The sequence below is a fragment of the Symphalangus syndactylus genome, chromosome 4 (genome assembly GCF_028878055.3).
Source record: "Symphalangus syndactylus isolate Jambi chromosome 4, NHGRI_mSymSyn1-v2.1_pri, whole genome shotgun sequence".
NCBI lineage: Eukaryota > Metazoa > Chordata > Mammalia > Primates > Hylobatidae > Symphalangus > Symphalangus syndactylus.
The window spans coordinates 118381723-118406372 of record NC_072426.2 but is presented as its reverse complement, the minus strand read 5'-3'; the positions used below and the strand labels follow the sequence as shown (position 1 = coordinate 118406372).

The window sequence follows — 24650 nt, the reverse complement described above, 5'->3', positions numbered from 1 at the left end:
ATACACAAGAAAACTTTAAAACAACACCGAATGACATAAATGACCTGAACAAATGACATGCTATCTCTGTTTTTATAATAAAGAATAGTTAATATCACAGATTTAAACCCTTCCTGAACTTATATATTTAATTCAATCTCATGAGAAAAAACAAAGGAACCCCAGACATGTGGTGGTGTGCGCCTGCGGTCCCAGCTGTTCCGGAGGCTGAGGTGAGAGGATTACCTGAGCCTATGAGGTGGAGGTTACAGTGAGCCGAGATCACACCACTGCACTCCAGCCTGGATGAGAGTGAGACCCAGTCTCAAAAAAAAAAACAAAAAAAACCCCAACCCATCCAGACAAAGCAAATCTAAAGCTCTAATGGAAAAAGAATTATTAATAGCCAGGAAAACTGAATAAAGGGAAGCAGGATGGGGGAAATCCCACAAGCTCTTCCCCCAAACTAAGCATTACTTCACGTCGTGTACATCTGACTATAATGACACTGCCAGAAATGGCAAATAATCATAATAGCAATGAAATTAAAAGGAGACCAAGTAACTATATGTATATACTATGCTCACTTTTAAAGCCTTTGTAAGTCTTGATATTCCAATTTAATCAACTACACAACATTAAGATCAAAGTGAACTTAAAAATCTTTTACAATATTGGGCTTAGTGGTTCAGAAATTAATTTCCTTAGAATGGTGATTAAAGTAAAAAATTCCAAAAGGTGCCTTAATACTCAAGTTTATTCCAATATGTAACGAATGAATCTGAAACCAAGACTCTCCATTTAGAAAGACATCATGTTGTTTTTTTCTTACTGTGATAATCAATCTTGATTTTTTTTTTTCTTGATAGACTGCTTCTCTTTGTAGACATCTCAAGTCTTTTTCACACCCATCAATATCATTAGGCTTGGATAGGGATAAGAGATCTTGCTCCTCAATGCTGTCCTAGACTATTATCTCTCCCTCCTCCCTAAAAAGTTTTGCATCTCAACTATCTAACTGCTTTAGTTAGTAGTGACCACCAGATCACTCCCTTTCATTCTTTAAAGATTTCAGCCCCTCTGTTAACTTTCACACACTTTTACAACTCCTGACATAGTTCTTGATTTCAATATGCTCACAGATGACCCTCCTGTCCTCTCATTTAACCCCATCTCCTCAAACAGCTTGTCTTCTACCTTACCATAGCCATTCATTTTTTCTGGTTACATCCTAGACCTTATCATTACCAGTAATTGCAATTCTTCTGTAACCTCAACTTCAAATACTCCATTCTCCAACCGCCACTCTTATCTTTTCAGTTCACCACTTACTACACAACAATCTAACAACCCTGATTCCTCCATTCTTCAAACCTTTCATTATCTCTTGATTCTATCATATTTCCACTGTCCCTCAGCTCTTGGTGTTTTTATTTTCCTTCTTACCCAGCTAAAATACCCTAAATCACAATCTTGGTTAAATTCGACTCTTCACCTGCACACACAGAGCTGAAAATGGGTAGGGAAAAAAAACACAAAACCTGCTGACTAGTCTCCCTTTAAATTCATCATCTCAAATGGACCCTTATGCCAATCAGCAATCACACTGTATGTATTTCCCTAGCTAAGACCATTTGTACACTAGAAGACATTCCGTAAGAATGTCCGAACAATTCTCCCTTCTGTCTTTAACTTCATCAATTATTCTCTCCACTGGCTCATTCTTATCAGCATTCAGCAATTCTATTATCTGACCCCATCGTCTCCCACTGCTTTATTTCTCCTTCTTCAAGACTACTTCAAAGAGTTGCTTATACTCAATGTCTCAAATTTCTCGCTACATGCTCTCTGGAATCCATTCTAGGCTCTAGAGCCCATCATTTAATCAAAACTTGTTGAGCCATCGTTGTTCTTCACATGGCTAAAACAAATGGTTATCAGACCTTAATTCACCTGACCAATCAATTGCATCTGACACAAACAAACATTTTTCCTACTAGATAAAAACCCTTTCTTAACTTGGTTTTAGGATACAACACTAACCCGGTTTTTCTACTACTTTCCTGGTCACTCATCTTCATCTCCCAGGCTTCTAAATGCAGAGAGTGCTCTAAGACTTGGTCATCTTTTTCCACATATATTCATTCCCCAAGTTGTTCTATTCTGGCCTCATAGGTTTAAATTCCATTTATAACCTACAAATTTCCAAATTTCTATCTTTAGTCAGGATACCTCTCTTGAACCCTTCCTGCCCACCTATCATCTCTGGAAGGCTTAAGAGGAATCTCCCAACTAAGCTCCTGAAATCCTCACCAAAATTTCAGCAGTCTTGCCCATTTTGTTAGATGGCAACTCCAGTCTTCCATTTGCTCAGGCCCAAATCCTTGAAGTCATTTTCTTTTCCACCTAATAATAGCAAATCCCATTGAAGCTATAAAATATCCAGAATCTGATCTCTTCTCATGAGTTTGGTGTAAGCTATCATTATCATCTCTTACCAGCATTACTCAAATAGCTTCCTAACAGATCTCTTTGCTTTTACTCTCATCTCTTTCCACTCTAACCCTCAACAGTTCATTCTCAACACAGGAACCATAGTAAGCCTTTTAAGGAGTAAGCTAGATCATGTCACTCTTCTATTTAAAATCCTGCAATGGCTTCACTCTCAATCTGAGTAAATGCCAAAGTCCTGAAAATAATCAATGAGGCATTGATCAGCCTCTGTTAACTTTCTGATCTCGTCTCCAACTACTCTAGCTCTTGTAGTATGGCTCCAGCTACATTGGCTCTTTGTTGTTCCTAGCACATGCCAGGCATGTTCTTGCTTTAGGATCTTGGTACTTTCTGCCTGTAATGCTATTCCCCCTAGAGTTACATGGCTTACTCCTTCCAATCTTTACTATTTCTCAGTGAGCCTTCTGTAACTACACTACCACAATATACACTACCGAAAAATACACCCAACTGCCTCTTCATCCTTCTTGCTTTATTTTTCTCCCTAGCTCAACTATACAACATACTATATATTCCATATATATATATATATATATATATCCGGTGTATATGCACACATCTATCATGGGTGTGTGTATGTATATTCTGTCTCTCTACAAACACACACACATTTTTCCCCTCCCCAAGTAGAATGTACTCCATCCATCATGAGGGTAGGAATTTTTGTTCATTTCAGTGGCTGAACCTGTGCCTAGCACACAGGAGATCAAACATTTCTGCTAAATGAATGAGAATATGAATTCAAATATAGTAAATAATTTTCCTGTAGGTTATAACAACTTTAGAAATCTTGCAAGTTACCAATATTTTATAGTGACAGTTGTCCACTAAACTACATACTGAAAAAAAAAAATCATTCAAAAGGAGACTAAATGTTCATGTAATAAATACAGGGTTATTCCAATAAACAGGTTGACTCTATTCCTCTAAAAACTGGTCCAGGTCTTGTAAAGATTAGAAGAGGAAGAAATTAGATGACTTGAATTGTCACAAAAAGCTATTATTCGGGAAATGACAACTTCCTAGGAGACGAAGATTCTTTAGCAAGCTATTAAAACTGGACACCATGCATTCTAATTTAAATACTGAATGCCTTTCTACAAATTACTCAGTGAAAGAGCATAATGAATTCCCCACCAGGGGATAAATCTTTCATCACGACATTGCTTAAACTTTATTTCTGTTAAACTACTAAAATATTTAAGTTTTCAAACTATTTTAAAAACCAAAAGACTGTAAAAGACAATTTTTTTAAAAAGACATGGGGATATTGCTATGGTGTCCTGGCTGAATGGAGTGATCACAGGACACTACAGACTGGGACTCCTGGGCTCGAGGGATCCTCTTGCTTTAGCCTCCCGAATAGCTGGGACTATAGGTGCATGTCACTACCCTGGCTTGATTTTTACAGAAGAATAAAAACATACCAGAAGTGGTTAATAAACTGATTTATATAAAAATAGTGATAAATTGTAACGCATTTAAGAAAAATGAACATGGATTCTTTGTAGAACTGTTAATTAACTGTGTGAACACTTTTAATTCAATTTCTGTATCAGTTTCAATAATTGGGGCAAGCGGATTCCCTACTTGTTTTTCAATAGAAAAGTTAGGCACAGTAATGCTTGGAGAGGAAGATTATAGTTAACAGCCTCCTGCAAACAAAGAAGGATTTGAGGATATTTCAGATTCGAAGACAAAAGTGTTCAAAATTGACACTAGAACAATGACCCTCAGTGTCATTCTTACAGCTGAGAGGAAAAAAGTGAGGAATACTTGGAAGCATTTAGTCTAAAGCCAAAATAATTGTAATGCTGTGTAAAAGCATTTCAAAGACTGCTGTTAACTAATGATGTTTAGTATCACATGAAATAGTCTAACCCATGCTTATTGTAGTTTATTAGTCTTATAAAACACGTATAAGTTAGGAGTGGTACACGGCTCTGATTTCAAAGAGTTTTAAGTTTAAGACATCTAGAAGAACTCTTAAAAAAATAAAACATGTTATTTGGACAGTTCTTCCTCTTATAGATTTTTACCATCAAAAAAGAGAAAATAAGCGCTTCTGTAGTTAATGGGAAGTGGGAATTCGGCTTTGGCTGTCATTCATTCACAGTACGTATTAAATGCCTACAATGTACGAAGCCCTGAAGAGATAATAAAGGTATTCTGAGTAAAGACATCAACCTTGATCTCAATGAGTATTAGATACAATAAAGGGAAAAATGGGTAAGGGGAAAAAGTGCCGAGTGTTATAAAAACGTACCAAAAAAACTATAGGATTTCTACTGGGAAATTATTTGGGACAACACCAGTCATAGCTGCGTACACGCTGTTCTGAGAAAAGCATGTACATGTGGGCATCATTTCTATAAAGCCTGGGAGTGGACAGCGAGTATTCGACTTCATGGCGGCAAGATGCCATGACTCATTCCACTCACCAAAACGTGGAAGCCACGACTTCCCACAACCAAATATGCACACGTGACAATATATCCATTTTAGGGTGCTGGAGGAGTGTGGGGGTACTAGAGAGTGCTGTTAAGTTCTAAAGGTGCCTTCCTCTCCAGCAGGTTTAGCTTCAGGGCGGGAGTAGGGTAAAGGGGGAGTGGAGACTACGGCATCTAGGTCCATTCTCGAAGTCCCTCGCGGGTGTGGCAGGCAACAGAGGCGACAGCCAGGTCGGCTGGAGGGGAAGACCGAGGCGCCCCCAAGCTCTCGGCGTCGCCCGCGCCCCATCAGTTCCAGCTGTCCCGCAGGAGCCGCTGCCACGCGCTGCTGCTGTCTCCGCCACCTAAGGCCTAACCAAAGGCTCTCGGAGAATGTCCCTACAGTCTTTCCAACCTGGCAGACGGCAGCTAACAGCCAAACCTCTCCGGGCTATTCACGTACCTGGAGAAAACGATCCCCTTGCGGAAGGGGGCACACAGGCCAAATCAGCTCTTGCCTTCACTTTTCAGCCACACAGCGTGTTCTCACGGCCACCGGCCAAAATGGCGGTGCCCAGCCGCCGCTCGCGCAAGCCATAGGACGTAGTGCGCGCGCGCGACATAGAGCGTGAGGCGGAACCCTGGAGGTAGGTAGGGAGATCTGACGTCATTGTGCTGCGACCCTTGTTCAACGCCGTTGGCGAAGCCAGGCTGTCCTAGGAAGCCGAGTGGGAGTGGCACGGAGCTGCTGGAGGTCCTGAGAACCTGAGTTTCGGCAAGCAGCCAGGTCTGGAAACTGTGAGTGTGTGGGCTTTTCTCCGACTTCGAGCGTGGTCTTAGCGTAAACAGAGGCATTCGCCTCTCCGGTTTCAATCTTTTTTTACGTTCGCGCTTTCCTCAAGGCCGGTGGGTCAGGAGTGGAGCCTTAGTCATTCTAACGCTAGAGGTGTCCGTAGGACCAACAGAGTCTGGTCCAGACACGGCTTGCTGTTGCTCGCTCTCCTAGGCCTCAGCTTCCTCTCAACTGTGTGGTCAGTTTAAGGCCGGGAATCCAATCTTTACCGAGCTCCATATTTTATCCACTTGGTGGCGTCCAGTCCCAAGTCCAGCAGTTGAATTCTGCCCTAAAGATGGACTTTATTTCTATTTTTTTTTAGTTAACAGGACATTCAGTTAGTAATGATGGTTGCAGGTTGAATAGTCTCCCCCTAGATCTCACCTAACTTGCAGGAAAGTGACAAATAACTAGTTCATGACTGAACCTATTCATCTGTTTATTCATTCAGTAAATTACTTATTGAGCATTTAAGCCTCAGGCCTTGCCAAAGTTTACAGTCCGTTGTCTCTGCCATTATTTAGTGAGTATCAAGTGCTTGTGTGCCGATTAGAGAACAACTTCGGATACAATGGGAGGTGTCAAGGAAACCGTATGCAGAACTATTGCACCTATTTTGAATAGCATATATAACAATGTTCAGTAGCAGTAACTGCGCTACCAAAGCAGTTTTACGTATTGTTCACGATCCAATATTGAAGTGTTTTTTCACATATAGTGAATAGACTTAGTAAAATTAACAAAAGATGTGAAACATGAGGTCAATCTTTTTAGAATGGGCCAGTCATTCACTTCAAAATCTTGAAGCCATTTTCCTGACCTTATCTTCTATGGTAAGAGCATATGTAAATGAACTTTTAACATTTTTTTCTTATTTTTGTGTTTTTTGGGACGGAGTCTTGCTCTGTTACCCAGGCTGGAGTGCAGTGGCACGATCTCGGCCCACTGCAACCTCCGCCTCCCAGTTCAGGTGATCCTCCTGTCTCAGCCTCCCTGGTACTACAGGTGTGTGCCACCACACCAGGCTGAATTTTTGGAATTTTTTTAGAGACAGGGTTTCACCATATTCCAGGCTGGTCTCGAACTCCTGGGCTCAAGCAATCCACCTGCCTCAGCCTCCCAATCTGCTGGGATTACAGGTGTGGCCACCGGTCTGGGTCTTAAATAAAACTTTTGACAGCTAGAGGGCAGGTATGACTGTTCTCTGCATCACTCAATAAATATTTAAAATGAGGATCTTAGTGGGGCCATGGGATCACATCTGTAATCCCAGCTACTTGGGAGGCTGAGGTGGGAGGATCGCTTGAAGCAAGGTATTCAAGACCAGCCTGGATAACATAGCTAGATCCTGTCTCTAAAAAAAAAGAAGTTAAGTAAATAAAATGAGGATCAATATTTATATATTCCTAGAATAAGAGTATTTCAGTCTGACTTTTCTAGGGCTAAAAGTCATTTGAATTTTCAGCCATAGAAGTATAGAACTGCATAGCATTGTAGAATTAAAAATCATCAAGTGAACCTCTTTGACAGGAGAGGAAATAAAGCCCAGACCTACTCAAAGTCTAGGCTAATTAAAGGAGATACTGAAGCCAAAACTTTGATTCTGGGCTCTTTTGACTACTATAGCTCACTGCTTTGCATATCTGGTCATACGAAACAAAACCTGAATTCCTAAGATTGTTATTTATTTAAAAATAGAGATGGGGTCTTGCCATGTTGTCCAGGCTGGTCTTGAACTCCTGGGCTCACATGATCCTCCTGTCTCAGCCTCCCAAAGTGTTGGGATTACAGGTGTGAGCCACCATGTCCAGCCCCTAAGATTTAAATTACAGTGATTTAATTATATTAACTGCATTCTTCAGAATAAATGATTAATATCAAGGTATATGAGTTCCATTAAATTTTTCTTGGTAAAAACCTTTTGTAGAAAGATGCCCAGTTCCTGATACAATGTGTGCATTCTTGTTTTCTACATAGAATATTTTAAAAATGACTACACCAAACAAGACACCTCCTGGTGCTGACCCCAAGCAGTTGGAAAGGACTGGAACAGTACGGGAAATTGGATCACAAGCTGTTTGGTCACTCTCATCTTGCAAACCAGGTAAAAACAAACAAACAAAAAAGCTGTTGGAAATAGTCACTTGCAGTTTCCTTGTACAGTCATCTCCCCTTATCCCCGGGGATACATTCCAGGACTCCCAGTGGATGCCTAAAACCATGGATAGTACTGAATCCTTTCTATATTAATACTGTGTTTTTTCTTATACATAAATACCTGTGATAAAGTGTAATTTATAAATTAGGCACGGTAAGAGATTAAGAATAATAATAAAATAGAACAATTATAACAATAGAAGTAATAAAGTAATAAAAGTTTTGTGAAAGTGGTCTCTCTCGCTCACAAAATGTTGTACCCTTCCTCCTGCGATGATGTGAGAGATAAAATGTCTATGTGATGAGAGCGAGTGAGGTGAAGAATACAGGTGTTGTGATGTAGTCTTAGGCTACTATTAATCTTCTGACAATACTTCAGAAGGAGGAGCATCTGCTTCTGGTGATTCTGGATCATCAAGCCATGATGATGTTGATGATTGGATGTCAGGAGCAGATGATGTTGATGGCTAACAGTCAGGTAGTATATATACACAGTGTGGATATGCTGGACAAAGTGGTGGATGTGCTGGACAAAGGGGTGGATATGCTAGACAAAGTGATGATTTATTTCTTGGGTGGGATGGAGCAGGATGGTGAGAAATTTCTTCACACTACTCAGACAGTACACAGTTTAAAACTTACCAGTTGTTTATTTCTGGAATTTTCCTTTTAATATTTTGAACCATGATTGACTAAGGGTAACTGAAACTGCGGAGAGTGAAACTGCAGATAAAGATACTACTGTACACTGCTCTGATTTTAATATTTCTTTTGTTCAGATGCTTTATTTTAATTCTAATGCACTGGATTTTTTTTTTTATCTTATATCTCTGTCCAATTTCTTTACTATTCCCTAGTTAGATTTAACTACATATGTCATAAGGTCTTCTCTTTTCCTCCTCCATCTCTGCTATGATTCAGTTGTTATTTAGTTTTTTTTTTTGGCTGTTTCTCTCAATTGGATAAATGAGTGATAACATACACCAAAATACTTTCCTTTTACTCTTTGTTGGGATAGAATTCTTGGGTGGCAGTCCTTTTCTCTCAAAAATTTATGAATGCTCTTTCACTATCTTCTTTTGCCATGTTGTGGGTATAAAGGCCTATGCCTACGTCTCTTTTTTTTTTTCCTAAGTAACTTGTTTTTTTCTGGAAGCATCTAAGGTTTTTTTCTTTATTCTTGAGTTCATGGCATTTGTCAGGATATCTTTTCTCACCCTTGTAACCCATAATTTGATAGGCAGTTTTCACCCGCAGACTCAAGCGTGGAGAAATTTCTTTAGGTTGAGGAACTTTATAATGTTATTAGTTTGGTAGTCATCTTTCTTTCAGAAACTTTTATTATTTGCACATTATGACTCCTGTATCCATCCTCTCAACCAAGCTTCTTCTGTTTCCCCTCAAGATTCCCTTCTCTGTCTTTTTATGAGCACTTTATTGAGGCATGGTTTACATACTATAAAACTTATCCTTTTTAGATGTACAGTTCTATGAATTTTACAGGCATGTACAGTCATATAAGCAGTATTACAATCAAATATATAATATTGCCATCATCCCACAAAGTTCCCTCATGTCTCTTTATGGTCAGTCTTCTGGGCCTTTCGAAGCCCCTGACAGCTCAGTTTTGGGTCCCTTTGGTTTCACCTTTCCCAAAATGCCAATATAAGTACTGTATGTAGCTTATTGGGTCTAGTGTCTTTCATTTAGCATAATTCACTTGTGGGTTTTTCTGTGGCACATATCTGTAGTTTGTTCCTTTTTATTGTTGATTACTGTTCCACAATATGGCTGTACCAGTTTGTTTATCCAATCACCAGATTTGTAGTAGCTAGCTTTCAAAATGGTCTCCAGTTATCCTTGCCTTCTGGTATTCATGCCATTCTGTGGACCCTTTCCAGATTGTGTCAGGATTGGTCTCTGGGACCAGTAGAATAAGGCAAAACTGATGGTATATGACTTTTGAGACTAGATTGTAAAAGACATTGTGTCCATTATTTCTTCAATTATTTCTTTTGCCCTATTCCTTCTCTATTATCTTTCTAAGAATCTGGGAATCTAATTATACATATGCTAGACCATTTGGTATTATCTCACAGCTTTTGGGTACTCTATTTTTTTTCACTTTTTTTTGAGTTGTGTTTCAATTTGGGTATTTTTCATTGGCCTGTCTTCAAATCTGCTGCATTCATCTTTGGCTTTATTGAACATACTGATAATTCTGCCTAAGAAATTTTTCATCTGTGATATTATATTTTTTATTTGTAGCTCTTCCATTTGACTCTTAGAGTTTTCATCTCTATTGAAATTCCTGTCCATTAACACATTTCATCTACCTTTCTAGGTTTTTTTTTTTTTTTTATAACATCTTAGTCATAGTTATAGTTATTTAAGATTCCTGTCTGGTAGTTCCAACAACTAGGTCATCTCTGGGTCTGTTTCTGTTTATGATAATTCTGTTTTTCTTTCTGTTTGTCTTTTTTTTTTTAATTGAGTGCCAAATATGTGCAGATTAGTAGACACTGAGATAGTTTTTACATCTTGAAATGGATGCCTTTTTTCTATCATTTGTCCTTCATTGTGAGATTTGCATTAGTTAGGAATTGAGCTGAGTTTGAGTTTTGTTATGGCTATAGTTACCTTCAGTGTCTCTAAAGATGCCCTGTGCTTATTGTGAGACCATTGTGCCAGAGACATTTTCTTATTTTTCTATATAATAGTTCCACTCCAGTTTTCTTGTGCTTTGGCGCACACTTGTGCTACAGAGGGTGCCTCTCGCCATGCTCTTGCCCTACCTCCAGCTGTAGAATACTGTGTTTCGTTACTCAGTTCAGGGTATGAGAGGCAGGTTAGTTCTCTCTTTTCCTAGTGCAGCTGCAGTCTTAGGTAGGCTGTATGTGCCTGGCCTCAGCATTTTGGCCCCTCCTATTCATGACAGCCTTGTATCTGTGACTGGTCTTTTGTAGAAGAGAGTTTTCTGCCTCACTCTGAGAAAGGACTGTTGTTTGCCCCTCTCTCAGGTATAGAGAGTTTTTTCTTTTACTCCTCTTTCAGCAAGGATGGATTGTATTTGTGTCCTGGGGTCAACAGGGTTGATTCTCCTCCTGTAGCAGCTTAAGTCATTTCCTCTATGGGAGAGAAGGGTTTGGAAGGAGGGTAGAACTTTTTGCTTTCCTTCACTGGTGGTCAGTCCCCTCCTCTGTATCTGTAGCGCTGACTTAGGCTCTTTAGTCTCTTGCCCTCTCCCAATCTTTATGTGTAAAGTGAGGGCCCTTGCAAAAGAGTCTGAGAGTCAGTGTGAATTCACCTTGTGTTTGGGGCTCTCAGTGTTGCTGTACTATTATGCTAGCCTGCATTTGGTCTTTGTCAAATTATTAAAGTTATACTTGGTTTCTTCTTATGTGTTTATTTGGTCTCTGTTCCTTCCTCCTATGCTCTACCACAGTTGGGACAATCTATAATCTCTATTCTCCTGGGAATGGGGGCTGCCCCATTCCTGGATTTCAGGCTGTCTGGTAGGAGTTTGTAGTTTATCCAGCTTTTTCTTGTTGTTTGGATGGAGGTGATTTTTTTAAATTTAAATTTTAAGTTCTAGGGTACATGTGTAGGATGTGCAGGTTTGTGACATAGGTAAATATGTCCCATGGTGATTTGCTGCACCTATCGACTTATCGCCTTGGTATTAAGCCCAGCATGTATTAGCTATTTTTCCTAATGCTCTCCCTCCCCCTACCCCATCCCAACAGGCCCTAGTGTGTGATGTTCCCCTCCCTGTGTCCATTTATTCTCATTGTTTAGCTCCCACTTATAAGGGAGAACATGTGGTGTTTGGTTTTCTGTTCCTGTGTTAGTTTGCTGAGGATAATGGCTTCCAGCTCCTGGAAGGGATAGGCAGGGTAGTTCTCTGTTTTCCTAGTGCAGCAGCAGTCTTAGGTAGGCCGTAAGTACCTGGCCTCAGCATTTTGGCTCCTCCTATTCAAGACAGCCTTGTATCTGTGGCTGGTCTTTTGTCCAAGTCCCTGCAAAGGACATTATCTCATTCCTTTTTATGGCTGGATAGTACTCCACGTGTTTACACTGTTGGTGGGAATGTAAATTAGTTCAACCATTGTGGAAGACAGTGTGGTGAGTCCTCAAAGATGTAGAACCAGAAATACCATTTGACCCAGCAATCCCATCACTGGGTATATACCCAAAAGAATATAAATTATTCTATTACAAAGATACACGCACGTGTATGTTCATCGCAGCACTATTCATAATAGCAAAGATGTGGAATCAACCCAAACGCCCATCAGTGATAGACTGAATAAAGAAAATGTGGTATATATACACTGTGGAATACTGTAGGGGTGATTTCCCCTCCCCCCGTTTTTTAAAAGCTTTTCCAGCTTTCTTTTACGTTCTTTGGAATTCCTTAATATCCATTATCGTATCAAATATTCCTGTAAATATGATTAAATTGAACATCTTTCACTGTTTGATCTATTAGTATAACGAGACTGGTGCCATATTGTGTCAGTAATGACATACAAATCAGTGCTGGTTGAACTCCTTTGGTAAAGTTTACCTTCTTTGGTAAACTAGCACTGATTCATACCTCATTACTAACGCAATATTGCACCAGTCACTGGTTTGAAGAGAGCAACACATGTCACCAGTTTCCTGAAGTTGCCCCACTGCTCTGACATCTTGGAGGTGCAGAAGAGATCAATAGTTACTGCTACTAGAGGAGTGGCAGGATCACTTAAAAATGTGTTGAGTATGAAATTCATGAAGTTCATTAGTGCAATGTCATATGTCTTACTTCATGTGATTTTGAGCTTTGAGTCTATCAGTGAAATATCATTAAATGATTAGCACTTTACATATTAAGAATGACTACTCTTTATAAACAGGAAACTGCATGAGAAAGTGATTGCTTGATCTTTGCTTCTCCAGGGTCAGATATTTTTCAGTTTAAGTCAGCAGATAGTTGCTGAGATTTGTAACTCAAATTTGTTAGAGATTGAAAGACAAGACACAATCCTTACTGTCAAGGACTTCACAATTTAGTGGAGGAAGTATAGCTTTAAACTATTATTACATAATGTAATAATTAATAACTTTTATTTAGTGCTTACTAAGTGATAGGTTCTGTTCTAAGAACTTTACATGCATAAAATAACCAATTATCTCAGTAAGGTTTTCAAAAGTTGTATGAAGTTGTACTATTTCTTTTACCATTTTCCAAATGAGGAAATTCTAGTACAGAAAGATTAAGTAATTTGACAAAGATCACATGATAAGCAGGAAATTCTGGAATTCAAGACAGACTCCACTACACAATACTGCTTTCCACGAAGTATGGGCTCAGTGTAGAACTAGCCCAAAGAAGAAAGTGATTTACTTTGCTTGAAACGATCATGGAAGTCTTCATGGAGATGACGCTTATTCTGTATGATGAAGCAAGAATAGGATTTCACTAAGGACATAAAAGCAAGGGAAATTGGACAGTTAGCTCTCCATATCTGTAGGTTCTAATTTCATGGATTCAACTAACTGAAGGTCAAAAATAGTTGGAAAAAAACCACAAAAAAATACCAGTACAACAACAAAAATAACACAAATAGAAAAACAACACTGTACAACTTTTTACATATTTACATTATATTAGGTATTATAAGTAATCTAGAGATGATTTAGAGTATACAAGAGGAGCCATTTTAAATAAGGGACTTGTGCATCAGTGGATTTCGTTAACCACAGAGGTCCTAGTACCAATCCTTGTTGGATGCCAAGAAATGATAATATGTGCAGAGGTATACAGCTTAAACAAAACATGGCTTAGTCAATTAATTTCATGTAGTAAATGAGACTGAAACAAAGGGAAATGGCATATGTGAAGCTATATAGTTAGGTAGAAGCCTGATTATAGAGGACTTTATTAAACAGTTCATACTTTACTGTATGGATAATATGAGCAGTTGAAAAGGTAAGTAACAGAGTAAAACAATCAGTGTTTGTTCATATTTGAGAAGTGTGGAGGATGGATTGAAGTGAGGCAAGATTAGAGGTAAAAAGGAAATCAGGAGACACACAATAAATCAGATAGGAAGTGATATAAAGGAGAATTTTAAGAAATTTTCAAAATGTTAATATCAGTCTTTGGGAGACGCAGATTTACTTGCCTGCTACAGGATGGTAGGTGGCACATGGCTTTGCAAAAATCTTTTTGTATCTTTGGAAATAATGGTTCAATATTTCATTCAGATTAAAGTTGGAATGTGTTTAGTAGATTCAGCTTAGTTGAACACACACCACAAAACAATCTTACAATTCAGCACAATTGTTAGTCTCTACCTAAGAGACTGGAAAAACAAAAGAACAAATTTGTGTTATGACTGCTACCATATAATAGGGTCTTTTAAAATAATTTAATCATTTCATAAGCACCAAATTAATCCAATGTTGAAAAACAAATTTAGGGGAAAAATAGGTACATCTGCTATGCTTAACTCTATATTTGATACAAAGAAGGGATTCAGTATGGCGGGATTTTGTGAACATCTTACAGGGCTTATATGCTATTTGTTCCCTGGTTTTTTTTTTTTGAAGACATTGAGTTAATTTTGAGAAGGTTAATGGGATGTTGTAAATTCTGTTTTTCTTAAAATAAAAACTCACTAAATTCTTATTGAAGTTCATGCTGTACCTGACAATTATGGCCTTTGAGTTAAAGGATTTCTAAGTTGAATAGTGATATTTGCTTTGCGGAAAATAAGACAGCAATATAATAGAAAGTAACTTTAAGTGGGAGGCTGCATTAGTTTGTGGGATTATGGAAGGCCTCTTTTATAAGTGAAATTTGCACAGAGACATGAATGTTAAGAAGAGGAAATTGCCGGGCGCAGTGGCTCGCGCTTGTAATCCCAGCACTTTGGGAGGCCGAGGCGGGCGGATCACGAGGTCAGGAGATCGAGACCACGGTGAAACCCCGTCTCTACTAAAGATACAAAAAATTAGCCGGGCGTGGTGGCGGGCGCCTGTAGTCCCAGCTACTCGGAGGCTGAGGCAGGAGAATGGCGTGAACCTGGGAGGTGGAGCTTGCAGTGAGCCGAGATTGTGCCACTGCACTCCAGCCCGGGCGACAGAGCGAGACTCCGTCTCAAAAAAAAAAAAAAAAAAAAACAGAAGAAGAAATTGTGCAAAGATTTCAGAGAAGAACTTTCTTGACACCAGGAAGTTAGTTCAAAGGCTCTACGTTAGTTGATTTGGCATTTTAGAGGTTCAGAAAGAAGGCTATAGGAGCTGGAGAGCAGTGAGTAAGGAGGAGAAATGGTAGAGTCTTTGTATGTGCAAGTGATATTTCTCTAAGAGTTGAGCTCTGAATAAAAGGGTAGGAGAATTCTGGTTAATTTAAGTTTCACAGCTGGGTGCTATGGCTTATGTCTGTAATCTCTGCACTTTGGGAGGCCAAGGCAGGAGGATCACTTGAGGCTGGGAGTTCAAGGCCAGCCTGGGCAACACAGCAAGACCCTGTCTACAAAAAATAAATAAAAAAATAAATTTAATATTTGTGACCTTTCTGTTTATCAAAATTTCTGGACAAATACCTATGGTAATTTTATGTTTTGCATGTATAGTTCTTTCTTTTTCACAGGCATTTATTGACACTTTTGGTGTTTTTAGGATTTGGAGTGGATCAGTTACGAGATGACAATCTAGAAACTTATTGGCAATCAGATGGTTCCCAGCCTCATTTAGTGAACATCCAATTCAGGTAATTAATACATTTTCAAATTTTTCATTTAGTGTAAGTTATAGACAAATAAATCTATTTTATTAACATAAAAATTAAAGATAGAAATTACAATGAAATACAAAACTTTTTAAACTCTGAAGTCTTATAGATTATTTTTCTATTCAGTTAGATTATTAGCATTTTAAAGTTACTCTGTCTTATTTTTTATGAATTTTCTTATGGTATGTTGCATAGTTCCTTTTATGTAGATGTTTCTCAAATATACTTTTCAATATAATTTATTTTCTGCAGGTACTTTCAGAAAGATATTTTGCTTATGGCCCAATACAATACCTTAATGTATCATATTAAAGTAAACCTGGAGTGATGATTGTAAGCTTTTTAGCTATGGAATATTCATATAACTTCTCAAATTTTTACTTTTATTTGGAAAAATTTTTTTTTTTTACTTAGAACCTTTAAGGACATTTTCCTTTTTGATAATGCTTTTTGAGGGGAAAGGAAAACAGCCACATGTTTGTCAATGCTTTGAATGTATTTATTGTCAGATTTTTAACATTTTAAATAGAGACAGTCGGCCGTTATGTTGGCCAGGCTGGTCTCGAACTCCTGGCCTCAAGCATTCCTCCCACCTCAGCCTCCCAAAATGCCGGGGTTCCAGGCATGAACCACTGGGCCTGGCTGAATTTATTGACATAGTTGGAAACCAGTTAACTCAGCTATCTTGTTGCATTTATACCATCTTTTTTTTTTTTTTTTTGAGATGGAGTTTAGCTCTTGTTGCCTGGGCTGGAGTGCAATGGCGTGATCTCGGGTTACTGCAACCTCCGCCTCCCAGGTTCAAGCGATTCTTCTGCCTCAGCCTTCCGAGTAACTGGGATTACAGGCATGCACCATCATGCCCGGCTAATTTTGTATTTTTAGTAGAGGTGGGGTTTCTCCATATTGGTCAGGCTGGTCTTGAACTCCTGACCTTGTGACTCCACCCACCTCGGCCTCCCAAAGTGCTGAGATTACAGGCGTGAGCCACTGCGCCCGGCTTATACCATCTATTTTAACATTCTATAGCATTGTATTTTAGTTGTTTGTTTTTATTGTCCTAGAGTACAAATCAGCAAATTTCCGACAAGCCAGATAGTAAATATTTTAGACTTTTTGGGCCATCTCATCTGTTTTGCAGCTACAGTGCTCAGTTCCACTGTTACAGCACAAAGGTGGCCCTACACAGTGCATAAATGACAGAATTTAGCTGTTCTAATTAAATTTTATCTTACAAAAGCAGATGTTAGGCAGGATTTATTTATTTTCCTTCTGACTTTTATTTTAGTTTAAGGGAGTACATGTGCAGGTTTGTTATATGGGTAAATTGCCTTTCGCTGGGGTTTGGTGTACAAATTATTTCGTCATCCAGGTAGTAAGCATAGTACCTAATAGGTAGTTTTTTGGTCCTCACCTTCTTCCTTTCCTTCACCTCAAGTAGGCACCCATGTCTGTTGTTCCCTATTTTGTATCTATATGTATTCAATGTGTTTTTTTTTTTTTTTTTTTTTTTTTTTTTTTTTTTTTTTTGAGATGGAGGCTGTCTCTGTTGCTCAGGCTGGAGCGCAGTAGCGTGATCTCTGCTCACTGCAACCTCTCCCTCCCAGGTTCAAGCGATTCTCCTGCCTCAGGATCCCGAGTAGCTGGGATTACAGGTGCCTGCCACCACACCCGGCTAATTTTTTGTATTTTTAATAGAGACAGGGTTTCACCATGTTGGCCAGGCTGGTCTCAAACTCCTGACATCAGGTGATCTACCTGCCTCGGCCTCCCAAAGTGCTGGGATTATACGTGTGAGCCACCACACCCAGCCATGTATTCAATGTTTAGTTCCCACTTATAAGTGAGAACATGCAATATTTGGTTTTGTTTCTGTGTTCTCTTAGGATGCCAGCCTCCAGCTGCATCCATGCTGCTTCAAAGGACATGATTTCATTCTTTTTTATGATTGTGTGGTGTTCCATGGTGTATGTTTACCATATTTTCTTTATCCAATCCACGGTTGATGGGCATCTAGGTTGATTCCATGTCTTTGCTATTGCGCATAGTGCTGCAATCAACATATGTGTGCATTTGTCTCATGGTGAAATGATTTAAATCCCTTTGGATATATACCCAGTAATGGGATTGCTTGGTCGAATAGTAGTTATGTTTTAAATTCTTTGAGAAATCTCCAAACTGCTTTCCACAGTGGCTGAACTAATTTACATTACCACCAGCAGTGTATAAGCATTCCCTCTTTTTCACAACTTCACCAGCATCTGTTATTTTTTTTTGACTTTTTAATAATAAACATTCCAACTTGTGTGTGAAATGGTATCTCATTGTGGTTTTGATTTGTATTTCTCTAGTGATTAGTGAGGTTGACCACCTTTTCATATGCTTGTTGGCGGTATGTCTACTTTTGAGGAATGTCTGTTCATGTCCTTTGCCCATTTTTTAATAGAGTTTCTTTTTTCTTGTAAATTTAAGTTCCTTATAGATTCTGGATATTAGACCTTTGTCAGATGCATAGTTTGCAAATATTTTTTCCCATCTTATAGGTTGTCTGTTTACTCTGTTAATAGTTTCTTTCGCTGTGCTGAAGCTCTTTGGTTTAATTAGGTCCCACTTGTCAATTTACATTTTTGTTTTAAGTGCTTTTGGAGTTTTTGTCATGAAGTCTTTATTAGGTCCTATGTTCTAGGTATTTCTAGGTATTTCCTAGGTTTTCTACCTGGGTTTTTATAGTTGTAGGTTTTACATTTAGCTCTTTTGTAAATCTTGAGTTGATTTTTGTATATGGTGAAAGGGAGGGGTCTGATTTCAATCTTCTGCATATGGCTAGCCAGTTATCCCTGTACAATTTATTGAATAGGGAGTTCCTTCCCCATTGCTTGTTATTGCCAACTTTGTTGAAGAACAGATGGTTATAGATGTGCAGCTTTATTTCTGGATTCTCTAACCTGTTCCATTGGTCTCTGTGTCTGTTTTTTTACCAGTACCATGCTCTTTTGGCTACTGTTGTTTTGAAGTGTAGTTTGAAGTTGGGTAGTGTGATGCCTCTAGCTTTGTTCTTTTTGCTTAGTATTGCTTTGGCTATTGAGGCTCTTTTTTGGTTCCATATGAATATTAGAATAGTTCTCTAATTCTGTGAAAACTGTCAGTAGTTTGATTGGAATAGCATTGAATCTATAAATTGCTTTGGGCAGTTATGACCATTTTTTTTTAAACAATATTGATTCTTCCTATCCATGAGCATGGGATGTTTTTCCATTTGTTTGTGTCATCTCTGATTTCCTTCAGCAGTGTTTTGTAATTCTTGTAGAGATCTTTTGCCTCCTTGGTTAGCTGTATTCCCAGGCATTTTTTTTTTTTTTTGTGGCTGTTTTGAGTGGAATTGTGTTCTTGATTTGGCACTCAGCTTGTATGTTATTGGTATATAGAAATGCTATTGATTTTTGTATATTGATTTTGTATCCTGAAACTTTGCTGAAGTTGTTCATCAGATCTAGGAGTCTTTGGGCAGGGAGTATGGGGTTTTCTAGGTGTAGAATTGTCTGCAAACAGAGATAGTTTGACTTCCTCTCTTCCTATTTGAATGCCTTTTATTTTTTCTCTTGCCTGATTGCTGTGGCTAGGACCTCTAGAACTATGTTGAATAGAAGTGGTGAGAGTGGGCATCCTTGTCTTGTTCTGGTTCTTAAGGGGAATGCTTCCTTCCAGTTTTTGCTCAGTATGATGTTGTCTGTGGGTTTGTCATAGATGGCCCTTATTATTTTGAATTATGATCCATCAATGCCTAGTTTGTTGAGGATTTTTAACATGAAGAGATGTTGAATTTTATTGAAAGCCTTTTCTGCATCTCTTGAGATGATGATATGGTTTTTGTTTTTAGTTCTATTTATGTGATGAATGACATTTATTGATTTGCATATGTGGAGCCTATCTTACATCCCAGGAATAAAGCCTACTTGATTGTGGTGGATTAGCCTTTTTTTGATGTGCTGCTGGTTTCAGTTTGCTAGTATGTTATTGAGGATTTTTGTGTCAGTGTTCATCAAGAATATTGGCCTGAGGTTTTTTCTTTTACTGGGTCTCTGCCAGGTTTTGGTATCAGAGTGTTGCTGGCCTTATAGAATGAGTTAGGGAGGAGTCCTTCCTTCTCAGTTTTTTGCAATCATTTCAGTAGGGTTGATACCAACTCTTTCATATACTCTGGGGTTCTCTGAATTTCCTGAATTTGAATGTTGACCTCTTTAGCGAGGTTGGGGAAATTTTCGTGGACAATATCCTCAAATATATTTTCCGATTTGCTTGTTGTTTCTCCCTCTCTTTCGGGGACCCCAATGAGTTGTAGGTTTGGTCTCTTTACATAATGTATTTCTCCGAGGTTTTGCTAATTTTTTAAAAAATTATTTTTTATTTTATTTTATTCATTTATTTTTTTGAGACAGAGTCTCGCTCTGTCACCCAGGCTGGAGTGCAGTGGCCCGATCTCAGCTCACTGCAAGCTCCGCCTCCCGGGTTGACGCCATTCTCCTGCCTCAGCCTCCCGAGTAGCTGGGACTACAGGCGCCTGCCACCATGCCCACCTAATTTTTTGTATTTTTAGTAGAGACAGAGTTTCACCGTTTTAGCCAGGATGGTCTCGATCTCCTGACCTCGTGATCCGCCCACCTCGGCCTCCCAAAGTGTTGGGATTACAGGCGTGAGCCACTGCACCTGGCAAATTCTTTTTTATTTTTGTCTAGCGGAATTGATTTGAAGAACCAGTCTTTGCACTCTGAGATTCTTTCCTCAGCTTGGTGTGTACTGCTGTTAACACTTCTGAATGTATTATGAAATCCTTGTAGTGAGTTTTTCAGCTCTATCAGATCAATTTGGTTCTTTCTTAAAATAGCTATTTCGTCTTTCAGCTCTTTTTTTTTTTTTTTTTTTTTTTTTTTTGAGACGGAGTCTCGCTCTGTCGCCCAGGCTAGAGTGCAGTGGCGCAATCTCGGCTCACTGCAAGCTCCGCCTCCCGGGTTCACGCCATTCTCCTGCCTCAGCCTCTCCGAGTAGCTGGGACTACAGGCGCCCGCCACCGCGCCCGGCTAATTTTTTGTATTTTTAGTAGAGACGGGGTTTCACCGTGGTCTCGATCTCCTGACCTCGTGATCCGCCCGCCTCGGCCTCCCAAAGTGCTGGGATTACAAGCGTGAGCCACCGCGCCCGGCCCGTCTTTCAACTCTTGATTCATGTTACTGGATTCCTTAGATTCCTTGGATTGGGTTTCAACTTCCATCTGCATCTTAATATTCTTCACTGCCATCCAGATTCCGAATTCTGAATTCCAAATGTCTGTCATTTCTGTCATTTCAATCCCGTTAAGAACCATTGCTGGGCAACTAGTGTGCTCATTTGGAGGTAAGAAGACACTCTGTCTTTTAGACTTGCCAGAATTCTTGCTGTGGTTCTTTCTCATCTGTGTGGGAAAATGTTCCTTTAATCTTTGAAGTTGCTGTCCTTTAGATGGGACTTTTTTGCTTTTATCTTCTTTGATGTCATCGAGGGTTTGACTGTGGTACAAGTTGGGTTTAGTTGACTTGCTTCATTTCTGGATGATTTCAGGGTACCAAGGCTCAGCTCAGCACTTGTGGGTTGCATGCTGTAATCCAGAGGGCCTTTAACAGACTCAAAACCTTGTTCTCTGGCCCTTCAAGATAAGCAACTGCTGTACTGGAGGGGCCACGGTGTTTCCAGTCTGCTGGCAACAACACTCCAATGAGGGGTGCAGTCAAAGCAGTCAGGGGAAGTCTGTGGGCTAATGTGTGCTGGCAGCAGCCCATCTGCTAAAGCTTTCTGATGGTTTAGTGGGTTCTGTTGGTGAAAAAGCTATGGCAGTGGCCTCTGGGAAGCACCCCAGTAGGTAATCTGAGGCTGTGCTGCAATCAGACATGGCCAAGCAGGGACCCTGGGAGAGACTGGCAGAAAAAGTGTTGCTCAGATCAGACTGGCTCGTCCCATGGATAAGATAGCCCTATCTTGTGCAGGTCCAACAATCAACAAAGGCCAAAGCCACCTAGAGGTACATGACAAGCCTTAAGGGACAGGCATCCCTGGCTGTGCTCCACTGTAGCCATTTCCATGCCAAACCCTCTGGGCTCCACACAGGCTGGGGTCCTGTGCCTGCTAACTCTCTAAGCAGCACTCACTGCTGGTTCAGATGCCCGTGGGGGTTGTGGGGCCTCCTGCCGCTAGAATCCTGGAGATACATGGTGAGAGTGGACTACTCCACACCTATTTAATTAATTTCTTCCCCAGGAGCTGCTCAGGCCAGAAATGAGTCCTGGTGCTCAGCAACCCCATTCAGGATTCCTAGCTTACTCCCCTTTTAGCCCAGGGTCTGTTTGGTCGTCCCTCTGTCCATTCTCAATGCCTTCCTTCTGACAGTCTGCTTAGAGTATGCCTGTCTTCTTGATGGTCTGGTCTCTTGGTGAATGAAGCTCTTCCTGGCCGCATCTAGTTGGCCATCTTGGCTCTGATCAACCCTGAGATTCTTTTTAAATAAAAGTTTTATTTAAGATGGTTGCTAAAATTAAAATAAAAATTAGGTACTAGTCTCTTTATTAGTAAATAATAAATGTAATATAAAGTTATAGTTCTACATTTAATCCACTTCTCTTCCTTCCTTTTGAAGAGTGTAAACTCAAGATGGGAAAGGAGGACAGAGCCAGAAGTGTGAAAGATAAATATCTTTCAACTAAAAATAAATATCTTTCAACTAAAAATAAAATAATAATAATATTATATCTTTAATTTATAATTATTAGTAATAAATAATTATTTAATTATAATTAATAATAAATAATAATAAATATCTTTCAACTAAAAATAAATATCTTTCAAATAAAATGCAGTTTTAGTTGACAATGAGTTTAGTTTCAGTTAACAGTGTGATGTGGTTGCTAAAAAAGCTAGTATGATTTTGGGATGCAATAAGGTAAGCATAGAATCTATGAAGAGCTCCTGGTGTGTTGTATTCCATGTCGGCTTCCCCTGCTAACACTGATAAAGAAGGTCTAGGATATGTTCAGAAGAGAGTAGTCAGAATAGGGGATTGAAGCCAAACGGTAATAAAAAAAATAAATTTGGAACATATGATCTGCCGAAAACTTTGGGGGACATGGTAGCTTTCTTTCCGTAATTTGAAGGATTTATGCTTTGTGGAGGAATTAGATGTTTTGTGTGTGTCACCTCATAAGAAAAAACTTCGTCCAAAAGGTAAGAGCTACACAAAGACCAGTTATGGCTTAGTATAAAGAAAACTTTTAAAAATTGGAACTGATCAAAGATAATTTATCTGCTTGATAATAATAGTTGCTACCTGTCAGAAAAATTTTGAACCTAGTTATTTATTGGAATAGATGGTGGTTAGATACATGATCCTCTAAGCTCATGTTTAGTCCTAATGGTTCTGATTAGGTGTAATTAAAATACATTATGCTTCACTTGCTGAATGTTTAGCATGCTTTTTTTGTGAAATAGCTTTAAATGTTAGAATATGAACATAATTTAAAGTATGAAATATTTCCAAATGCAAGAATAGACACACTAGCAATTAAGTATCACATAGGGCTCATACATTGAAAATCTAATTTGGAAAATTTTCATATTTCTTGGTTTTTCTTTGGAGGAAGGTTCTGTTCTGTCAGCCATGCAGAAAACTTACAAAGAAATGATCTTCATAAAAATTTGAATAGAATGTATTAAAAACTGTTACCTATTACATAAATAAATGAAGGGAAAAAGCCCGCTGCCCTCCTCAAAAAGAGAGGTAATTTTTCCTGTCAGTTAGGAGAAATAAGTCCTAAGGTAGAGAGGGGGAAGGAAAAAATATAATAAGAAAATGAAATGTTCTTTGAATGTGTAATGTTGTACTTATTAAATGGAAAATAGAGAAGCTTTTTGCTTCTCTATATAATATATATTTTATAAAGTGAATTATTTTCTATTTGTAAAGGGCTAATTCTCTTGGGAAGAATTTCAAAATTTGTTAATAATTTTTAGAGGAAAATTGGGAATAATTTTTTAAGGAAAATTCGGGAGTAATTTAGTTTAATATGGATTATGTGGACTAATGTACTTGTTTGCTGATTTAAAAGGATAAATACTGAAATATTAAACTGAGTAGGAACAAAGCAAAATTTGTGCTTTTGTTTGATCTGCCTTCATCAAAATTTCTACAAATTTTATTAAATGTAATCTTGCTATTTTTATCATGGTAATAACAATTATACAACATTTTAAATTATATTAAAATGATTTCTGTCTCACAAAGAAATTTATTGAAATAGAAAAGGACACAAGAATGCTGAGAAAAATATTGAAAAGTTGTGCTGGTTTGCTTCATTTTAAAGAGAAATTTTGATAGTTTAATAATGAAAGATAAATTATAAATTTAAAAAAACCTGTATTTCCTAAAGCCTGGGTTGAATGAAAACATTGATAGCAATAAACTCCATTATCATTTAAAGCACTTTGAACAGAAGGTACTTTATAAATTTAATAAAATCCTATGTATACTTAAATACCAATATATGTATGGATGTAAATTGCTTAAGCCAAATCATACAAATTAGTTTATTTACCCTCCTCCCCAAATTACACTGTTCATAAATTTTAAACTTTATAATTTTGTGACATTTATACTTTTGCTTAATCACCTCTTTGGATTAATTTTAGATTTTTTAAAAATATCAGGTAACAGGTGAAAAACAGGACCTATTGCCTGGTAGCACTATAGTTTCAGCAGCTTAGGTATCTTTGTAAAAAAGCATTTATGCAATTATAGAATACTTTATTGCATTTTCCCATTATTTTTAAAAGTAGAACAAATGGAAAAATTAAAGTGCTGATGTCATTTAAAGAAGTCCTTTTTACATTGGGTTGTCTTTTTGTTGTTCAGCTGTAAGACTTCTTTATATGTCCT

The 24650-nt window shown here is 38.5% G+C and overlaps 2 protein-coding genes across 10 annotated transcripts in view; one reads left to right on the top strand and one right to left on the bottom strand.

The window, feature by feature from the left end:
- Nucleotides 1-5589, bottom strand: part of ABCE1 (ATP binding cassette subfamily E member 1) — a 30904-nt gene extending 25315 nt beyond the window's left edge. The window contains exon 1 of one of the 2 annotated variants that reach the window (XM_055276019.2): nucleotides 5386-5589. The gene's annotated coding sequence lies outside the window, so the exon portion shown is untranslated. The remainder of the gene's footprint in view (nucleotides 1-5385) is intronic. The other variant, XM_055276020.2, reaches the window with a different exon arrangement.
- The window catches only part of ANAPC10 (anaphase promoting complex subunit 10), a 396428-nt gene continuing 377356 nt past the window's right edge, over nucleotides 5579-24650 (top strand). For 3 of the 8 annotated variants that reach the window (XR_010120554.1, XM_055276025.2, XM_055276026.2), the window contains exons 1-3: nucleotides 5579-5720; nucleotides 7735-7861; nucleotides 15586-15676. Coding sequence is in view for 7 of the 8 variants with exons in the window: in XM_055276025.2 (XP_055132000.1) it covers nucleotides 7747-7861; nucleotides 15586-15676 (206 nt within the window). In the remaining variant the exon portion in view is untranslated. Of the gene's footprint in view, nucleotides 5721-6284; nucleotides 6350-6460; nucleotides 6603-7734; nucleotides 7862-15585; nucleotides 15677-24650 lie in introns of those variants that run through there. The other 5 variants (XM_055276027.2, XM_055276023.2, XM_055276024.2 and 2 more) reach the window with 5 other exon arrangements.